At 28.9% G+C, this 21,739-nt stretch overlaps 1 protein-coding gene across 2 annotated transcripts; it reads right to left on the bottom strand.

The window, feature by feature from the left end:
* Positions 1 to 70: 70 nt before the first annotated feature.
* On the bottom strand, positions 71 to 20,296 carry LOC128390240 (band 7 protein AGAP004871-like). Of its 2 annotated transcripts, none has more exons than XM_053349928.1 (6): positions 19,643 to 20,296; positions 10,113 to 10,216; positions 5,488 to 5,643; positions 3,055 to 3,314; positions 990 to 1,094; positions 71 to 746 (listed from the first exon to the last, which is right to left on the bottom strand). In XM_053349928.1, the coding sequence occupies exons 1-6, from the start codon at positions 19,974 to 19,976 to the stop codon at positions 218 to 220; spliced, it is 1,488 nt and encodes a 495-aa protein (XP_053205903.1). In that variant the 5' UTR covers positions 19,977 to 20,296; the 3' UTR covers positions 71 to 217. The 2 variants fall into 2 exon arrangements, with proteins under 2 accessions (XP_053205903.1, XP_053205904.1); XM_053349929.1 differs by lacking the exon at positions 19,643 to 20,296 and adding an exon at positions 16,950 to 17,916.
* Between the last annotated feature and the right edge of the window lie 1,443 nt (positions 20,297 to 21,739).

Raw genomic sequence — 21,739 nt, forward strand, 5'->3', positions numbered from 1 at the left:
TTACTTTTCTTTTCTTTTGGCGCCAAATATGAAATGGAAATAAAATGGAAATAAATTTAATTTATTTACGAATTTGGAGAAACTTTTTTTTCTTTTTTATTAATTGTAACAATTTAAAAGAGAACAAAATTTTCTTAGATAATTGAGGTAAAAATTAGTGTTTTATTTATAGAGATTTGATTTGATTTACTTTTAATTTTTAAGATCATTTGTAAATTCAGCTTTCTTGTGATTCAAATTGTTGTGGTTGAATTAAAGATTGATGATCAACTTGATTGTTTGACTGGCTCGGTATTGGTATTGCTGATGATGATGATGGGATTGGTTGAATTGGTGATTGTGACTGTATTGTTGATAATGATTCCTGATTTACGGAATCACCATTGGTCTGAGCATTGGTCATTTGATTACCGCTTAGATTATTGTTTAATTGTCCTCTTGTTGGTTCATCAGGAAAAGTCACTTTCGGCTTAATATTTGATTGATTTTTATTGTTAACATTTTTTCTATTGTTATTTCCATGTTGATGGTTATCATTACCTTCATGATGTTGATCTTTACCATGAAAAGGTTCAGTCCAACGACCAGAGTTCAAAAATCCACGAAAAAGGTCAATAGGTAACGGGAAAACTATGGTTGAGTTTTTTTCTGCCGCAATTGAATTTAAAGTTTGAAGATAACGAAGCTGAAGAGCCGCTGGTGAGCCATGAATGACCTCAGCCGCTTCTTTTAATGCTCGAGATGCTCTAGAATTGGAAATAGTAATCACAAAGAAAATGTATCAATTAATAATTAGCTCAAACTAAAAAGCAGCAATTAAGTATTAATGCTCAGTTGACTACGAAACCCAAAATTCGAGGTCTATTGATTAAAGTTTAATTTCTCAAGCTCGAAACTTAAACTAAAGATTCATTAACCAATTTAAAGGCTTAGAAAGTGGAAAGAGTTTGAAAATCTCAAGTTAATCAATCAAATCGTTTAAAATTTACCTTTGTTCTCCCTCGGCAGCGATCACTTTGGCTCGAGCCTCTCGAGCTGCTTCCGCTTCCGTAGCCATGGCACGTTGTAATTGAACAGGTAGACGAGCATCTTTACTGTAATTATCATGAAAACGACAACAAATCAAATTAATACAAGAAGCAAAAATCAATCAACAAACTGAACAAATGAAGTTTCGAATTCCTGTCAATCAAATTGAAAGAATCTGTTAATATGACAGTTAAGAGCTTCTAACATGATGAATATCGGAAAATTAGGAGATAATATTGAACTAGTTAACGTAAATTGAGCTAATTTAAATGAACGAATCAATTGATGATCGTGGTGATACTCGTATCTGTGGTGAATATGTGATGAAGATATTCAGCCAAGTGTAACCACTAAGATCTGAGAATATGATAAGAAGGAGAAAAAAACATCGAATAGAAAATAAAGGAAATTTTCTTATGATAGAAAAGAAGAATAGAAGCAAAAAAAGAATAGAATATTCGAAGATTCTTTTTTTCTCTTTCTCATCTTCCATGTATGTATAAACAGAAGATGAGGAAGTTGAGTGAGAAATAAGTTCTATCGCCATTCATCAATTACCATGGATGGATAGTTGGAAGACATTTTCATGGCGAAGATGAGAAAAACATTATAATCATAGATTGAAAAAACTCAACAAAAGTGAATCTCAAGAAAGATAAAAGTTCTGATGATGGAAATGATTTCTCAGGTTCAATCATGTTAATCTCTTTAAAAAAGGATCAGGTTGAAATGTCGATGAAAAGAAATGGATAAATCAAAATGAAGCAAGAAACTTGTAGCTGATTAAGCATATCAACTGGCTATCCAATCTCAACAAGTTCAAATCTCTGACCATTACTGACCAATGGTCTGAGTACAAATAGATATACACACAGAGAGAAAGAGAGGAAAGTGAGAGAGTGAGATTGAAATAATAATAAATCAAATGAAGTGGAAAGACAAACAAAAAAACAGCTGAATATCAAAATCATCATAAAGAAATTGAATGACCACCAATGACCAGTCAAAAGTAAGAAGAATAGAGAGAGAGAGAGAGAGAGAGATTATCTTCGAAACTTTTTTCGAAAAGTTTCGTTCTCACCATCGTGGTCATTATCATCATCAAAGAATCACAAATCGAATTGGAACTTTCATTTTCTGGACAATGGACACAATGTCCAGTTCTAAAAGTTTACCTTACATACCTTTTCCTTTGTGATCTTTATTACTATTGGACTTTCTCATTGTTAAACTGCTCTTCCATTATCATGTTCATCATCATCATAATCATTATGATATAATATCATTCCTGAGACCTTACATGATGAAATTCAGTAAATTTCATGGATTAAAATGGATTATATTGGAAAGAGAAAAGAATTTTTTTCTTCCTCATCTTCTCCATCATCGCAACAACATAATATCAAAAAGGTGGAAAAGTAATTGGAAAGTTTAATTACTTGGAAAGGGTTAGATTAAACTGACCCTTGCAAGTTATTTACCAACGTCAATGTTGACCACTTTCACTTTTTTTTTATCAAACATTTCATGACATTTAGACAATGGATTAACTCTGGTTGAAGATTAACAATGATAAGCTAGTAAAGAGATTAAATCTTTCAACAATCTGACAAAAACTTGACTTTCGGTGATAATGTTTTCTGTTTGTTTCCACAAGATGAAATGTAATCAGTGAGATAATGACCATGGTGATGATAATGATGACCATAAGAGTATCGAATGAAATGTTTCATGATGGTTTTGTAAACATTGGATGGACAACAATTACTATCAAGTGACAATTACTATTAATTTTTTTCTTCTTTTGATGAGTTTCAATTTTACTTATCCAATGGGAAAGAAAAACGGAAGTAAAGAAAATCTTTTCAATAGGAAACACAATTTTTAAAGTAAAAGAAAATTGGATAAAAATGATGACGATGAAAAGATTGATTGAAGTGGAAAGAATCAGATGAATCTTAACATGATGACGATGATGATAAAATACAATGGAGAAACTTTTCCAAGTCTAGTGGTCAAACTTACATTTCAACTCGTTCAACTTTTACGCCCCAAGGGTCAGTTGCTTCGTCAAGGCTACTTTGCATAACATGGCTAATAGATTCTCGTTCGGATAAAATTTCGGACAAATTTTTGGTACCCAGGACATTACGAAGAGTAGTAGCGGCCAGTAGACGAGTGGACCTACCATAATCTTCAACATTGGAAACGGCGATCGTTGCATTACTGATACGATAATAAACAACAGCATCGACGGCAACGGTCACTGAATCTTTGGACAAAATCTACGAATACATTTCGTAAGGTTTACGAAAACGACAAAAGAGAAAAAAAAAACAAAAAACAATCAGTGACATGAGAAAATCATCATGAGACATACGATAGATACATCGAAGAGAGAGAGAGAGATTCCATCAATCGAAGGAGAAAGAAAGAAAAAAGTTCTCATTTCGAAAATATAACATTTTCGATTTTTCTTTTTATTCTTTACTCAGGATTCCTTGCATTTCTTTGTACGTTTATTGATTTTATTACAGGGAGTTTACCATCATCATTCATCATTCAAACTTGATTTAACATAACTCATAATCATTATCATCCTACTACACAAGAAATATTTACCATGAGAAAGATTTCATGATGATGAAAAAAAAAGTTCTGAAAGAAGTAAAAAAAAATAACAATAGAAAATGAAAATACAAGGTTGTCATCATCAACTTATCAACAAACACAATTTAGATAAACACTCAACTTCTGAAATCCTCTGTAAATAAATATCACATTCGGAGAGTATTATCAACATGGAGAGAGAGAGCATTTCAAGTTTCAAGATTGTAATAGTTACTAAATTAATTGGAAACTGAGAATGAACTTAATTCAATTTCTTGGAATTATCTTGATTTAAATGATTAATGTTGAGAAAGTTACAGGAAGAGGAAACATTTCAAGAGTAAGCATTGAGACTAAGGAAAAGGAGGTAGAATAACAATAAAATTAATCAATCAACGATAATTAATTGTTTGAATATAATCAGAATGCTCGACATGCCCATTCCTTAATTGTAATGTTAACTATTAAAAGGGAGGATGAGCAAAAAATATCTACATGATGATGAGACCTGATGATTGAAAAATGTTCATCTCTCTTTGTCTCATGATTATCATCATGGTATCTGAATTTAAGATCTGAATTCATGCTGATTAAACTTCATGATAAGGTAAATAATATTATCCTGTTACTTTGGCATTTCCATATTTCCTCAGTGAATTTAATCTCATGTAAACCTGAACTTTTATCATGTTTTTTTCCTTGTTGTTATTATGATTTTAAGTGAAAAGAAATCTTTTTTTTTTATTCCTCTTCATGACAATTAATCATTTCTATTCATTAACTTGAACAATTTAATAAATTACCATAATGATCAGAGCAACTTGAATATACATTCAACCAATTTACTTTACCGGATTATCATTATAAGAAAATGAGATTAACATGATTGAGACTTTGATTTTCTTAATCCATGATAATGATGATGATGATGGTCATCATTGTTATATTTTGATTAGTTTGAGTTAATCCATCACAATAATAATCAAACACGTTAAAGCGGACTAATTAAGTTGATGATCAATTATTTAGACGATACAATTATTAATAGTTAGGATAAAAAGTTATTCCCAATCATAATCAGAAACTTTTACTTTTGATTATTTGACTTGAGTATTGATGATTATCATTTATTATAATAATGATGATTACCAACAATTGTGATTAATTGTAATTAGTTTGTTCTTTATTTGTTATAACAACTAATCAGAAAGAGGAATGAAGAAATTAACTAATAACAAATATAAATAATAAATTAATCTAAATTGATTACATTTAGATATTGATTTTCTGTCAGTTTTGCTCAACCAAAATAATAATATTATTATAAAGTAAACAGTTGAGATGATGCACATGATTAAAGGTTAATTGTTTGACAGCAATTTGATTATGATTAAGTTAATTTCATTCTAACTTGATGATGGTGGTGGTTAATTGTGTTTGAAATTGAATCAAATGTAAATTGTTATATTTAATTTTTCGTCTCTTTCTAGTATATTGATTGTTGTATGGAATCAATGTTAACAAGGAAAGAGAAAGTTTTTTCATTTCTTTAAAGGTAAAACTTTGTATTCTCGAGCTTTCATCTTGTCAGATGAAAATCCCACCGAGAAGGATGAGGATGAAGAGAACAGGAAGAGAGAGAGAGAGAGAGAGAGAGAGAGAGAGAGATGAGGATGAGGATGAGGATGATGAAGGTAACTAAATCTTGTGAATTCAACAAACCAGAAAATTCGTTAAATAAATAAAAATGTTCTATGAAATTGTGACAAGAGTTGGATGATGATGGAGATGATGGTGGTGGTGATGCTGGGTGAAAGGTGGGTAAATAAGGGTAATATAGAGACTTACCTCTTGCGGAGGAACATCAAATGAAACGGTTCTGAGGTCAACTTTTGAATAGGTATCGATACAGGGGATGATGAAAAAGATTCCTGGTCCTTTTGCCCCACCCTTAACTAACCTTCCAAGCCGGAAGATAACTGCTCTTTCATATTCCTGGACAACCTGTATATCAATTTGGGTCACCAAATTATATATATATATCAAAATGTTATCAATAATTAAGAGGATAATTAACTTTAAGGGAAACAATTTCCTTGGAAAAGTCTGACAATTGTAATTCAATTGGATTAACCATTAGTCCCAAAAACTTTTATCCATTGTCTTTAAATGGACAACAATTAACTTAATTTGATTTGTCTCTTTTTTTACTTCTCTCTCTCTCTCTCTCCAATGCTTTTATGAAACAAACTTTAAATAATTAATTGTTGTTGATGTTTGGCTGATTAATTGATTGTTATACTTTAATGAAAAATTTTACTCTTTTCCGTTTTTGTGAAACAATTAAATCTAAATTGATCATATTAAATGTTACTTAAATTAAGTATTCATAGTTTCTCATTGTAGGTATTAAGGATTACAGGATTTACCTTAAACCTCAAGATAAAAGGATTAGGATTCTATTATTATTATCATCAAGTTTCAAGAAGCTGAATAATATGATGAAAAATGATGGTGATAATCGTATTGGTCAAGAAAATGTTTCCTCAACAAATGACCACAGAAAATACTGAGAGTGAGAGGTCAGTCTTTTTTTTCTGGGAAATAAGAAAAGTTGACCAACGAAAAGGAAATGATTCCAAATAATATTATGAATATGATTCTTTCCATTATCAGAATAATTCTCAATATTCTGAAACTGAATATTCTTATCACGAACTCAGGGGGTGAAAATATTACACATGAGATAATAATCAGAAATTGGAATCGTCATCTCTTTAAGGTTATCCAATGATCCATGTTAATATCAATCGTATTATCATGATATGAATTTTTGATGAAGAAAAATAAAATTAAACATCTAATTGTGGTGACCTGTTGTTGTTGATTATAATCATTAAAGAGATTGAGCTGATTTATGGTTATCTTGATTAGCATTTTGTAAAAAGACAATTGCATTGTTTGTATTAAATCAAAATCGACGAGGAAATTAAGGAAATGACCAATTTCCGGGTAAATGAAAACAATTCAATAACAGAAAACCATGAAAGTAGATAAATTCATGATATAATATTACAAATCAGACACAAAGATCAATGAACTGATTTACGAATGAGAAAAAAAGAATGAGATATAAATAAAGTTGTAACAATCAGATTAATTGCAAGTTAATCAATCAAATCAAATTCTGTTCAAATTTCAAGACAAATTATTGGAAATTCAATTTAACTGATTATGTGCTCGGGAAAATCGACCGGATAGAATTGTGAATTAATATCATCTATTAGAATCTATTAGATACCGAAAATTGTATCTCAATCACTTTTCATGAACAATTCAGAATCATAAGCAGATTTAATCATCACTTATGTACCATCATGATAATAATAATATTGGTCAGTTTTCCCTTGTCATCAACTGTCCATTTATCAATTGACCTTCACACATTAAGAGCCAATAGTTATCATGAATTCAGCATTTTCAGTTATATTATTCAATAGTTAACAATATCTTATGTCAGCTACTTTATTATCATGTAACCTTATCAAAGATGAAAATTAAGGTAATAAAATGATAGCCATTGGTCAGTAAGTGTATTTCAAGATAGATCATGATAATGATACTACTCTTTTTTTTTCCCTTGGTTAGCTGAAAGAGTGAGATACAAATGATAAATACAATAACAAATAATACACATGGAATCACATGGGAGTAATCAGTTGAAACTATTTCCAGAACTGAGAAAACCAAACTAATTGAATCTCAAAGCAATATCAAGCTGAACCAAAAACAACAATGGTGATGATGATGATGATATAAATTCACCGAATTGTTTTTCCTCCTTCTCATCGTTATCATCATCATGATGAAGGTGGTAAATAGTTGGGATGATGAGGAAGAATGAAAAAAAAAATTCATTCCATTTATGGTGAACAATTTTCTCCGCCATGATTATGATATACACTCTAATTGTGGGTGAAATAAAACTAATTAACAGGGAATCATATTAATGCTAATTGTTATCTCAAGATTATTTTATCGGATTAGAATTGAGTAGTTTTGTTGATTAGCTTTAAACTTTCAGAATCATCATTCTGAATTCAATTGATTAAAATATGATGAGTCAAAAGATTCACAATCAATTGATTGTATTGGTTACAGTTTTGTATCAGACTAAATTACCCTTAGGCTAATTTTAATCATTGGGAAGATTGTGTATCTTTCTTGGTTAAATTATTAATCCTCCTTTTTTTTGTGCCAAGATAACAATCAATTCTGATTACATCATCATGATTTAACAGTTAATAAATCAAATTAGTCTCATGATGATTATAATTATCAATCAATTTAACCTTCTAAATTAATAATACGTAAGATTGGAACAACAATCAAATTAAAACTCGAACCAGTAAATCACAATATCAACAATCAGCTAATCCAATAAACTTTAAATTGACAAATTGCTGGTCAAGTTAATGGGAAATAGTAATCAGCTGATTAAACTAAATTAATGTAAATATTAGTTGAAGTAACAATATATTCAAATAAGAGCAAAAATAATATATACTAGGTTATTAACTTTCATTATAATAGAGACAATCAACTTTGATTAAGGTCAAATAATCAAGTTGATTGTTGGTCATAAATCAGATTACAAATGAATATACATTTTTTCAATCAATCGATCATCTCTAATTAAACTAAATCATTTTACCAATTAAATTGATCAACTTGTATCATCACCAATATTGTAATACATTTGAATTCTCATTCCAATATTTAACTTTTGTTCAATTGATTTTCAGTGTTTTAAAAGTTTATTATATTGACCAACTGATTCGATATTGAAAAGATAATAGTAGCCAAGGGTCAATCACATGGAACGAAGCAAAATAGAAAAAACAACTCAGTGGTCAGTCTAATGGTCATTTGTCTACGTTTTAGATTAGGGGTCACTCCTTACATTAGATACAAGGTAATGATAGGATATATAAGTCGATATCTACTCCACCCTGTTGGCTCATCATGATTATCTGAGTTTAAATTGTGACAGAAAATGATTATAATCAAATGGAATTGAAAAATTTAAAGTTACCATTTAAATGGTCAATTGAAACAGGAAATTGAATGAAAGTCCAATTTACTATTATCGTTACTTAATCATCACCTTAATCTCATTTAATCAGATCATTGATGTTGATCAGTTGAAAGAGAAAAGTAAAAAAAAAACTAACAAGATGAATTAATTTTCTTGTCATGATGTGAATACGATAGAATCAGTGAAACTGAATGAAATCTTTTCAATTCAATGAGTTCAATTTATCTCCCTCTGTTTAAATTGTTAGAAAAATACAATTTAATACAATTGATTATTAATGAGTAACAATTAAGATCTAAATTGGTAATAATATTTTCTCAACAATTGAATTGGTAAAAAAAACTATCAACAAAAAGCAAAGTTTCATCAATTTGATTTCTATCCAATCCTTTTATCAACTATATTCATCCAAAGGGATTTGATAAATTGTTGATTTCTTTTGTTATCACAATTATAATTAAATTGTCAAACCTTTTAATCATTTCTAATATAAAATCATCATGCTGAGCATCATCATCATGAGAAATAAGAGTTGAATTAATATTAGAAACTCATACATGAGAAGTAACAACTTAATCATACAAAAGAAAACAAAATGTTAATCATTTAACCTCTTAATTGGTTTCAATTGGTGAGATATTAATTTATATGTATAAATGTAATCAAAGGTAAGGGGGAAGGGAAAGTTCTTAGAACTTTTTTCAAGAAGTTCGAGCAAATCGAGATGATAAAGATAATGATGGGCATTTATCTTTCATGTGAGATGATGAAGATGATCAGCTATTTGATACTCACTCACATGTACACTCATTTAAGCATCGGTTTGGATGGATGAGACAGAGAAAGAGTCAAGAAGATGAAAGTGAGATGGTTTAAATTGGCTTCCATGTGAAACGATAAATTGTTCAGCAAGAGGAAATGAAATACTTCAATCAGAATGATGGAGTGGGAGGAGGTGGATGATAAGAGAGAGAGAGAGAGAGAGACAAAGATGAGATCATCAAGAAGATGATGAAAAGTTATCTTATTGAGTAGAAGAGAGAAAAACGAAATTTTCAATTGGTAACCAAGGGAACCAATAGTAGCAATGGTTATGATGTAATAAAGTGTGATGGATACTTGATGATGACCAGTCGAGAGAGAGAGAGAGATGGAGAGAGATGGAGAGAGATGGAGTGAGATGGAGAGAGATGGAGAGGGTGGTGTGTAAGTGGATGATATCGAAGATGAAGATTGAAATGAGTTTTAATTGAGGAATACTTTGGATTGGTCATCATTATCTTCAAATTAAAAGTTTTAATTAAAGTTTTTGAGTGAATGGTCAATCGATTGAGTTAAAGTTTGCTCTTTTTTTTAATTAGTTAATGAAACTCACCTTGATGCAAAAGAAAAGGGATAAAGGCAATGTTAACACGATCAGTATCACAGATATAACGGTTAATATCAATGCACATAGACCAGGATTATGTCCGATTGTATCTAAAAATTGAAGATGAGAATGAAGATAAAGATGATAAAATTGAGAGAGAAAAATATTTTTTTCTGATTAATATGTGAAGGTGAAAAGGTATGGACAATGTCCAGTGATGGTAAATGGAAAAAAATACCAAGAGATATTTGATGTGATCAATTTGATTGTCATCTTATTGATTGATTAAAGGCTCAAATTAGTGGGATAATTTAATTTCAATCTAATCACTTTTCAACCTTACGGCTTATTTTGTTAATCAATTGTGGCAATATTTACTTTAATCAATTTCCATCACGTAATCAAAAGGTAATTTCTATTTCTCTTGATTAACAATCAATTCTCATTGTGATCAATGATTCAGAGAGAGAGAGAAAAGTAAAACAATTAACTTTCAATCAGTAATAAACTTGAATGATGATCAGTATTACACTCAGGTGATATTACAAAGATTAAATTGTCATCATGATAAATTAAATCAAGTTTATTGATTGTTGAGATAAGATTGAAAATTTAGGTTATTGGTTCATGGTAATTTCATAAATCACTTCAAGTACCTTCAGGGTGTTTCCAGGGTAGGAAATGAATCAGATGAATATTTCATAGAGAAAATTTTCTTCTAAGAAAAAAGAAAACGAGAAAATTGAATTTTTTTCCTGAAATTCTGGTTGTACTGAATAATTTTCAGGAAAAAGATTTCACATTAACAGGTGATAACGATAATGATGCAGATTATTTCATCATCATCTAAGTAGGTTACAAAGGTAGACTTTTCTGATGAAGTTTCACCATTGAAAATGAACCATTATCATGAACTTTTCGATCAATTGAAAACGATGAAGTAAATGAGGAATATGAAGAAAAAAAAAGTTTCTTTAAGGTAAAGGACTTGAGGCTATTATGATATTCATGAGATGATCAAAAGTTCAGCTAATGTTTAGATTTAAAAGTTTTCATGATGAAACGATTTGTGGTAAAGTTGGAAAGCTCAGTGGACTCAGGAACTTTTGAAAAACTTCATTCAATGGGAAGAGATAAAGTAAAGATAAAGTAATACAAAGAATATCTGTAGATTTTTTTCATTTTCTTTTCGTTTATCAACATGTTTTCCATGGTGAACATTTTTCTTCATGAAGGAGAAAAAAATTCCTTCTCCAGAATTATATCTGGATCTATTCCAATCATCATGATACCCTTCATCATCTCTCATCATAACCATCATCATGGCTTCCAGGAAATACAAAAGTCTGTGTATATATACAATAGATATGAAACTCACGCAATGAATTTTTGTTCATGTTCATCATCATGATAATCATATAATAATAATAATGGTAACTATTTTTTTTGTTTCTTCCTTCACCAATGAGGATGATAAGCAATCATCATGAATTCTGAGATGATAAATTTTCCTCTTCTCGTTTAATTGTTACAAGATATGATTGCAATTCGTTAATTGTTCTGGTTTTATTCAATTCATTGTTACGAGGAAGATGAAGAAAAAAAAATAATATCATCATCGAAATTGTTTTTCATAACCTTGACATGATCATCTCTCTGTTTATAGCATCTAATCATCTTAACACAATTAAATGAATTAGCTGAATAATGAAAAAAAAGTTAATTGCCCTTGTTAATTAGAAGCTGAGAATCTTAATTATAATTAAGCACTAATGATAACAGAGACACAAATTGCTACACAACAACAACAACAACATTTTAGTTGAGGTTTGGAGGTGGAAAAAAAAATATTATTAAGAGTAAAGGAAAAAATTAATTAACTAATCTAGTAATTAATCCTTTCGCAATTGGATTGCATTTGACTAACTATAAATTATGATCATCTAAATTGTTGATTAGGTTTATCATGGAAATCAATGATTTGTATCATTAGTCTCATGTTTACAGTTGAATGGTTAAAGTAACTTTAATATTGAATGATTATGTTGATTAAATAAATTGCATCGTAATTTTGAGTTAATCAAGTGATTTGATTTACATTTATAATTTAAATTTAAATCCATGATGGTCAATATCATCACTATGGTTATAATAGTAAATAAGGAAAAATGTTAATCCCTCCATTAAACTGGATTAAATTGTTATTAATCAACAACAGATTTCAAATATTGATATTATCCTAATGATGATCAGTAAATTGTTATCAAGATGTAAAAGTCCACACCCATTGATAAAGTAATTGTTTAGTTGGATATGTTTTGTTCATCGTCATTCTTAATGATCGTCATGATAATCATGATAATCTGATTCCCCCTGATCACATTTTGGGACATAATATTAAATGAGCTTAATCAGTAATAGTAATCATACAATATTAATACAATCATTAGTATGATTACAATCAAGTTTGATTGTGATATACAACAAACAAAATAAAGAAACAAATTGAATCATATTTAATCAATTTGAAGTAAACATTTACAATCAACCAACCATAATTTTGATTACCATATAATAATAATGTAAATAAAAATCCTTGATTGTTGTAAATTCATTTTGACAAAATGTTGTAGTTGATTAAACCAATTGCCTTAATATAATCAACAGAAATTATCATAAGTCTCTGAGCAATTTGGTCTAATTTAAAATTCGAGTGGAGGCAAAAAACAAATTCGAGGAAACTTTTTTTTTCGGTTTACTATTCAGGGAATCTATTCAATTATAATTCTCGATATTCTAATTCTGTAAGAGATTCTCATTATCATGTAATTCAGAATTTCGTAGTGGAAATTATTGATAACCGGTTCGATGTTACAGAACAACAATAACAACAACAATATAACAATTAGTTTAGATTATAATCCCAGTGGATTAATTAGTAAACTTTTTTGTTACTCTTTTTAAATTGTTTCCTATTGAGTTTCAGGTTCTCAGTTGATTTTGTTAATTAGTCTTGGCCTTAAACAGTTTCGCTTCTTGTTACTTTGTGTAATTAAATTTCATGGATAATTAAACTTTATGAATCTGATTAATTGTGATTACTTTTTTTTTGTTTCCATCTACTTAATATTCAATAGTAATAATAATAACCACTTCTACCTGTATGAGAAAATACAATTGTTAATTGTTGTTCATTTAAATCACCTCTATTTTAGTAATATTAGTTTTAATTGTAAACTCCTTTAGATAAATTGAGATTTTAATTACTTCAAATGAAACAATTGTAATTGTTTAGGGTAATCATTTGGTAGGAAAACAATTGAAATCATAAATTTTTGTCAATTCATTTGAAAAACAATTAATTTTCACCAAGAAATTATCACTGTACCATTAATAGTGAGTTAAACTGTAAGAACAATTAAATTAGTAGCTAATTAATTAATTACAATAATTTGAATTTGGTTTGTTGGTCTCAATTTTTTTCACTTTTCATTAATGGGAGAAAAGCCTAAAAATGTCAAAGATTTAATTTGCTCGCAATCAAAAAAGGAGTTAATATCTGATGATTGTTGGTTTAATTGTTAATCAGCACAAACCATATGATGATTAACAATCAATAGAATTACTTATAATCAGAAAGATATTATGATTTTGTCCGGAAGGAAAAAGGATGAGGATGAAGATGAGAAAGTGGAACCAAGAGTAGAAACCAATGGTAATCTGTGAACATGATCATCTCTCATATTCTTAGCTAAAGGTTTACTGTTCAGGATTCACGAAGATGCTGATGATGATAACCATGTAGATGATAAGTTTATCATCATGATCATAAGTTTCATAAAGCTTATGAATGAGTATATAACTGAATTGGAATCATGAATCTTGTCAGAAACATTCACAAATGATCAGTCATTTCTTGGAGAGAAATCAAAACAATAGGAAAACAACCAAATCTTATGAATTCATGGTAATCATCATGAAAAACTATTATTAATAAATGGAAAGATGATTATGATTATTAATTGTTAAACCAATTTAAGTTAATCATTACTGATAGAATTGATAAATTGATTGATAATCTAAACTAAAAAGCTAATGATTATCATTTCCAAAATCTGATCTTCATTTAAATCAATGAGTTTTCTGGTTAATCGCTATGAAATTGTATTATTAAAATGATAAAACAATCAGCAAAGAAAAAAATGAATTCCAATGATTTATTATCATCATCATAATGATAATCGGTTTGGTGTAAATTTTTTTTTTCACTTGAAAAATAAAAATTTTCATTCATTGAACTTTCAACCTGAGTTTATGATGCTAATAATGTAATAACCTACAATTTTCATACGTAACCCTGATCATCATCATCATCATAACTCATGTATCATGATGATAGATAATATTATTACTTTATATATACATAGCTATCTACATATTTACATGTGATTCTCATGATGATGATGATGTGATTTCAAATAGAAACATTAAGAAATTCAATGTTACTCCCAACGAACAATATCAAAATAACAATAGGCTAAAGTTGTGATAACCTATCAGGAAGAAGGGGAAAAAGTTATATAAGTTATCCAAGTGAAACGATTTCTCAACTGATACTTTGGTTGATGGAACAAGAAAGAAGATGAAAAAAAAGGATGATGAAGAAAAAAAAAGATCAAGAAGAAAAAGTATAATGAACATTTTCTCTTCCTTTAGCATCCTCATCCTCATCATCTTTGTTCATCAATGACTTTTGGCTATCAAACAACAACAACAACAAGAGTAACCGTTGATGATTAAGCTGATGATGATCACTGATCTGATATTGATTTTGTTTCAATATATCGAGAGAGAAATGTTGATGATGATGATAAGTAGTAGTAGTAGATGATGAGGAAGATAAAGTGAGAAGAAGATGAAAAAAATGATGAGGATGACGAGTGAAAAGTGTATCAGGTTCATGTTTATCTTTGTTGTTATTTTTGTTTATCTCTTGATAATATCTTAAGTTACTGTTACTTGTATTAGATGTCAAGTCAAATCATTTCAATCAATTGAATCTAATCAATTGTTAATCATCACAATCGGTGAAAGTATAATAACAACAACAATATAATCAAATATCAGATGATTAGACGATGATCATTCAACAGGAATTGTAATAGTTTCCTAATAGTATTTGAGTTTAAATGATTTTATCATTTTTAGACAGTTTTTACAATTTTTATTCATTTTATTGATTTGACAATCAAAGGGAAATCAAATGATTGAAAGTCATTGATTAATGATTAACCATTGATTAACCAGAGAGAGAGAGAAATCAAAATTAGTTGATAATTTCATTTGGAAAGGTTAATCATTTTGTCTGACATAAACTAACATGATTATAATCATCGAGCTTGAACATGTCAACAATTTAAGGTTTGATTAAATCGTTTTGTCATTAGTTATGATTAGTTATTCAATCTTAATGATGAATGATTATGATTGTTGATTCAGTTTCATTCATTGAAATTTCATCATGTTTATCATCATTATCATGTTATAAATATAGAAACTTTGAATAATATTTTGTATCAACATTAAATTGAATTAACATTTGGTGATAGTTGGTTAAATTGTAATGATTAAGGCAAAAAAAAAGGTTAACCATAAATTGTAATCAAAGGGCGTTGAATGTAAATCATAAATGATTACATTAATAACTATTATTTGGATGAAGATGATGATGATGATATTAATTTAATCACTAAACTGAGAAAGAGGAAAATAAATCATTTAAAGTAAAAACATTTTAACCTAACAAATAATTAATCATGTTAACCAATTTCTAATTCAACAATCAATTGTGTACAAACACAATGGTAGTTAAAGAGGTTAAAATGAGTAAAGAAAATTCAATCTCATCACCAAACGTAATTAACTTTAATTGGTGATAATTTTCCGTATCCACATACACACAATACAATCAATAACAATTTAGAAATTGTAATTTGTTAGCAAATCAATAGACTTCAAGTTGAGGTGGTTAAGGAAAGTTGATCATTTCTGTTTTTCATTTGAAGAGAAAAATTTTTATTCACTTTCATGGTAAATTTCAGGGAAACTTTCAACTTTATTTATCTGAAATTCAGTGAGATAAGAAAATTTTTAGTTCTATCATTTGTTCAGAGGAAATTGATAATATCTATTCCTCTCTCTCTTTGGGAAAGAGATATTATTAACAATTTGGATTGAGAATGTTGTGAAAAATTCTGACATTTCAATTCTAAATTCAGTGTGTGGATTGATATATTTATCTTCATGATCATGTTTGATTTATATATAGTTGAATGTTGAACAGACAGATTTTACTTCATGGTAACTTATTGGAAATCAGATGAAAACAAAAGCAATCCTGATGATCCTGATCATCATCATAATCATCACCATGAAATTGAAAAATCTTTTCATCATGTTATCAGAAATCTGAGGAATTTAATTTCCTAGATAATTCTGATTACAATTCTGGGAAAGTTGTTCATTTGATTGTCATTTGGTATAAAAGTAATCAAATAATCAAACACAATTGATAATCAGTTGAACAGTTTGTCCAAATTGATTTTGAATTACAAAATTTTCAGTCTGATTGTTATGATTAACATATCATTCAAGTTCATGATTAAACGATAATATAACAAATAAACATGGAAATGTCAATCACAACCACGAGAAGACACCAACAATTAACTTATATTACAATATGATGGAAAAGTGAACTCTAATTAAGATGATTAAACCAAAATTGATTGATTATATTCTTGGGATGGTTAATTAAGGTTCAATCAATCATCGTTGATTTACCTGAGATTGCTGATTCTCCGATCCAAAGGAAACCTGGATTCTGATTATTATTGATATTGTTGATTTGATGATTAAAAGACTGGTTTAATTGGGAAGGCTCTGATTTACTTGCATGTCTTATTGTTGAACTTGATATAATTTGCTGGTGTTGTTGTTGATTGTTATTGATGTTTGCTAATTGTTGTTGTTTTGGATGGTTAATCATTGGATATAAAGATGAATCTTTAATTGTTGTTGTATGAGTAACTGATGATCGACCATCAATATTACCCAATGTAACAATGGTAGGTACTGGTGATGATGAGGAAGATACATTATGATATCTTCTTTCCATGATTATAATTTGAAAACAATTAACAATTAAACAATTAAACAATTGGTAATCATTTAGTTGACACTTTCAATATACACAGACAATCATTAATGGAAAATCAAATCAACTTTATTGCTGCGCTTATCCAAAATGCTTTCACTCAATTACTATTGATGAGACAATCAAGACAAGATTAACACTTTGATTAAACTGATAATTGGCATGAAAATTTCATTTGTTATTATAAAGTTATCACAATATATAAAATGAAATAATTGACATTTTCATTGGTAGATTTAGACAGAACTCAATTGCATATAAAAAAAGGTAATATTGACTCTCATTAAGTTTGGTGGGAGGTCAACGATACGGAGGGAAAGTTAAAGAGAGGGTATTTATCAGAATTGGATGAATTGTTATCAACACTCAAGGAAGACTTGAAATCAACTGAAACAGTTCTTGAATTTCTATAGCATTTTCTTTGGATCATCATGATGATAATACTAATACTTCATGAGGTTTATATCAAATCAGGCGCATTTCAGAGTATTCAGTTTATCAGAACTTTTTTTCTTCCTCTCTCTCTCTCTTTTAATCTCGTGATATTTTCTCACTATTATTTAGGTTATTTGTTCATAATTTTCTCGCTTTTCCAATTAAATGGATTCAGATTTCTTTCGAGTTACTTAATAAAAACCTGTCACATCATGATGAACACGTTGCTTTGACAAGAATCATCTCTGAATCTGAATCTCCGGACAGAAATAGATTGATTATTTTCAGTTCTTTCTATTATTTATGTTAATTCATATCAGTAATTTTTTCCATAAAAATAATACAACTCATTGATCATCACTCAGAAGCTTATGGCTCAGTTCCAAGATCTTTTGGTTTCAATGGTCACCATGTAATTCACTCAAAGTCAATAGAAGAAATTTTTTCTGTTTACTGAACTTTTTTTTTCTTTCTCTTCACCATAAAGACAAATACCATTCATGATATTCAACACAATGATAACTAAGATAATTTAAAATGATCAAGGGAATTGGGTTCGAGTTTTAATAATAATAACAAACGAAAAGTTCACAGGTTAAAATGGTCGAAATGAAGTTTCTGAAAGACGAAAAGTTATCGTTTAAAGAGCCACATGAAGCTAGAATTAAATTACTTAATTGTTATGAATTGGAACGAAAAAATCAGTTAATGATCACGTTGATTCCTTTAACTAACACATTGAACTGATATCAATCATCATCACAATCAGTAGTTAATCACATTAAGCTGATTAATTTCCTCAAATCGGATTATCAAATCAGCGGAGATCAGCAATGGAATGGAAACAATTTATTACTTTTATCATTCACCTTTTTCCTTAAAACAATTAACTGATCATATTCAGCCAACGATTTGCTGAAAATTTCACAGGAAATTCAATGTACCATGAGCACAGATAATTTTACAGTCGATGATAAAACAATTTTAGAAGATGAAAAATTAACCAGTTGAAAAGCTTCAATTCTAAACATAATAGATTCAATATTTCACCGTAAATTCATGATTCTCAAACGTTTTCCCCATTGATCATCGGTAAACAATCAAACTACTGATCAATAAAATGAGATAAGTGTTAAACTGAATAACTGAATCAGAATAATAGTTGAGTAAATACCAAGTTCCTAGTTCATTTTTCCCATGTAAAGATATTCAATTTTTGAATGAGAACTTTTTTTCCAGAGGTAACTTTGTAATTCTAAGTAAATATTATATCCTCTCTCTAATTCAGTTCAGTTTATCTATTCAATGTACCATGTACAATAATCATTGTAATCATGATAATCTTGGAAACACTTATGTCTAAATTGTAGTTTAAATTTGTCAATAAACAATTTCGTTGACAAAATATATTATTAATATTACATAGTAGATATTAGAAAATAGATAAATATTGTATTGGAATTACTCTCAATTTGAATATCAACTAATCCTTGAGGAAAAATGATTTAGTTGATTGTGATTAGATGATTGCACAAGTGAATTAAATTGAATTTAAATTGTTGATTACTGATCGTACATAAAGTATGTTAATCATAATATTTGCAATCATTTTATTAGTTTAATATTTGTTTTCACTTTGATTGATTAACTTGAACTTTTTTTTTGATTGTTTTTTTTAACAAACACTTTGATTAATTGTTTAAGTAATTTAATTTTCTCATCCTTTGGGAGTCAAGGATAATGATTAAAGTTTTGGTGTAGATTAGAAATCAAATTAAACTAATTAGAGACCTGGGATTGGAAACGACAGATATTTTTGTACTTTGGTGGTGGACGATTGATTATGATTGATTGGTAATTAATTAGTTTGATTGTAATTACTTACTGAATACTTCATATTGGTTGGCATCTTGAGGAGGTTGAGATGATGAAGGCAATGATAAAGATGGATGATGATGCTGAGAGTGAGAGTGAGGTTGAAATGGATGATGTTGTAATTGTTGGTGTTGATGTTGAGGCTCATTTTTTATCTGTTGAATTAGATTATTATCATCAGGTAATCGTTGGTGGTGTTGATGTTGATGTTGATTGTAATGCTGTTGTTGTTGTTGTGAAATAATTGTCACTGGATTAATTGGTTGCTGTGAGTTTGATCCACTGGCGTTGATTGATTGTCCAAGAGATTGTAATTGTTTTTGCTGTCCAACTTGAGTTGTCATAATGTTTGCTTGATAAAATTGTCCAATTGATGATAACAATAATCAGTTAACTGTAGACAATCAATAGATTGACAAGTTTACTGTTCACCATCAGTGTTGAAACTTAAATATCTAACTGGTAATCGTTAATTAACCTTGTTAAGTATTTGGATTCATCTTGTTGTTAACAATCAGACCAAAAATAACACATTTCAAGATAATGATGAGGATGAGGATGAGATAAATATGAAAGATGAAGATAAAATTGATGATGTATGATAAAGATGATTAGTTTTTTGCCGCTTTCGAAAATGATGTTTACCGTTAAATGGTTAAGATTAACAAAACATTGAGATTTGTTCACTTTTTCTCATCTCATGTTGATTATTGTAACAATTTAAAACTCTTCTTCTTCTTCTTCTTTTAATTGGAAACAATCAACTGTTAGTGTTAATATTTTCCTTTTCTCTTTTCAGCTCCCGATAAAGTTAATTGTTGGTGGAATGGGAAAAAAACAATTTCTGATTACAAGCCAAAAGTGATAAACGAAACTCAAAGTTTCAAGCAAGAGATTGTTTGAAGATTAAGGATTCAAATGAAGGTTACATAGGGATGAAGGATTAAAGTCAATCCATTATTTTGGTTTATATCTTTTACTGGTGTTTACACACACACACATAATCTAAAGGGGTCATCAATGAAAATACACCATAAGTATTTGTTAATTGGCTGAAATGGGTTTTCATAAGCTCAACAAATCAAAATGTTTTCCCATCATGATAATGATTTATCACTTTTCCATTCCGGTGAGATGGAGATGAACCAATCATGTTTACTCCATGAGATATTTTATCTCTATGTAAATTATTTTAGTTTACTGGAATAGATGTATTTTCATGTTGATAAATCAGAAAATTTGATTAATTGTGTTTGGCCGATCATTTGTTTAGTCTGTTCCTAGATTGAGATATCTAAAGAATGGATTAACCTCACTCAATAGAAATCTATTGATATTATTTCAGGGAAAGTCTTTAATCCATTCATTTGGACTATAGTTGGGTTATAATTGAGATAAATTACATGTGGTTACATAATTACGTTACGTAATTAATTACGATCAGAAATAATTAATCAAATGCATTAATAAGACGATTATCTACTTGATATTACTTTGAAAAACTTTAACTTTGTCTAGTGCGTTGATTAATCTTATCAAAGTTGATATGTTTTACCTCTTAATATTAATTATCGAAATACTTGGGAATGAAATTATAATAAAATTAAGAATTGTCTCCATTAAATTATAACAATCAAATGTAATAGATTTGTTATTGGAAATTAAAGACTGGTTAATTTACAAAACTTCCATAAAAAAAGCTAACAGAGTAACAGGTAAAAGGTTAGATTATTATTTTTCTCACTCACCTTTGCCTATGTTATTTTCTCAGATCTTTTAAGGAAGTTTGAAAAGAGAACACCCTGTAACATATCTCGAAAAACGTAATTCATTGGAAAGATGGATAGTGGCATCTGACGAGCAAGATTAATATCTACAGAGCGTCAGCGCTAATTAGACAGATTTCTAAATAACTCGTAAACTAAGAGTCGCAGAAACAAATAAATTACACTGTTGGACTTGTCAATTTTCAGAGTTTATTTGATCACCCGCGATCGATCATCATCCGATGAAATCAGATCACCCGCTGTAGTTAAATTAATCAAAAATCAAATTTTTTTGATTATTCTGCTTCTCCGAATCCCATATGTTTAATTAATAAATCCGA

This window comes from Panonychus citri, unplaced genomic scaffold, assembly GCF_014898815.1.
Source record: "Panonychus citri isolate SS breed McGregor unplaced genomic scaffold, ASM1489881v1 Contig00116, whole genome shotgun sequence".
NCBI classification, from domain to species: domain Eukaryota; kingdom Metazoa; phylum Arthropoda; class Arachnida; order Trombidiformes; family Tetranychidae; genus Panonychus; species Panonychus citri.

What these genes read in the sequence shown, in the direction of transcription:
- LOC128390240 (XM_053349928.1), bottom strand. Translation starts at nt 19,976, where the DNA reads ATGACAACTCAAGTTGGACAGCAAAAACAATTACAATCTCTTGGACAA. An exon ending in CAACCAATATGAAGTATTCA is followed by an intron (nt 10,217 to 19,642) that starts GTAAGTAATTAC and finishes TTCAATTTTTAG; the next exon opens with ATACAATCGGACATAATCCT. An exon ending in AAAGTTGAACGAGTTGAAAT is followed by an intron (nt 1,095 to 3,054) that starts GTAAGTTTGACC and finishes TGATAATTACAG; the next exon opens with TAAAGATGCTCGTCTACCTG.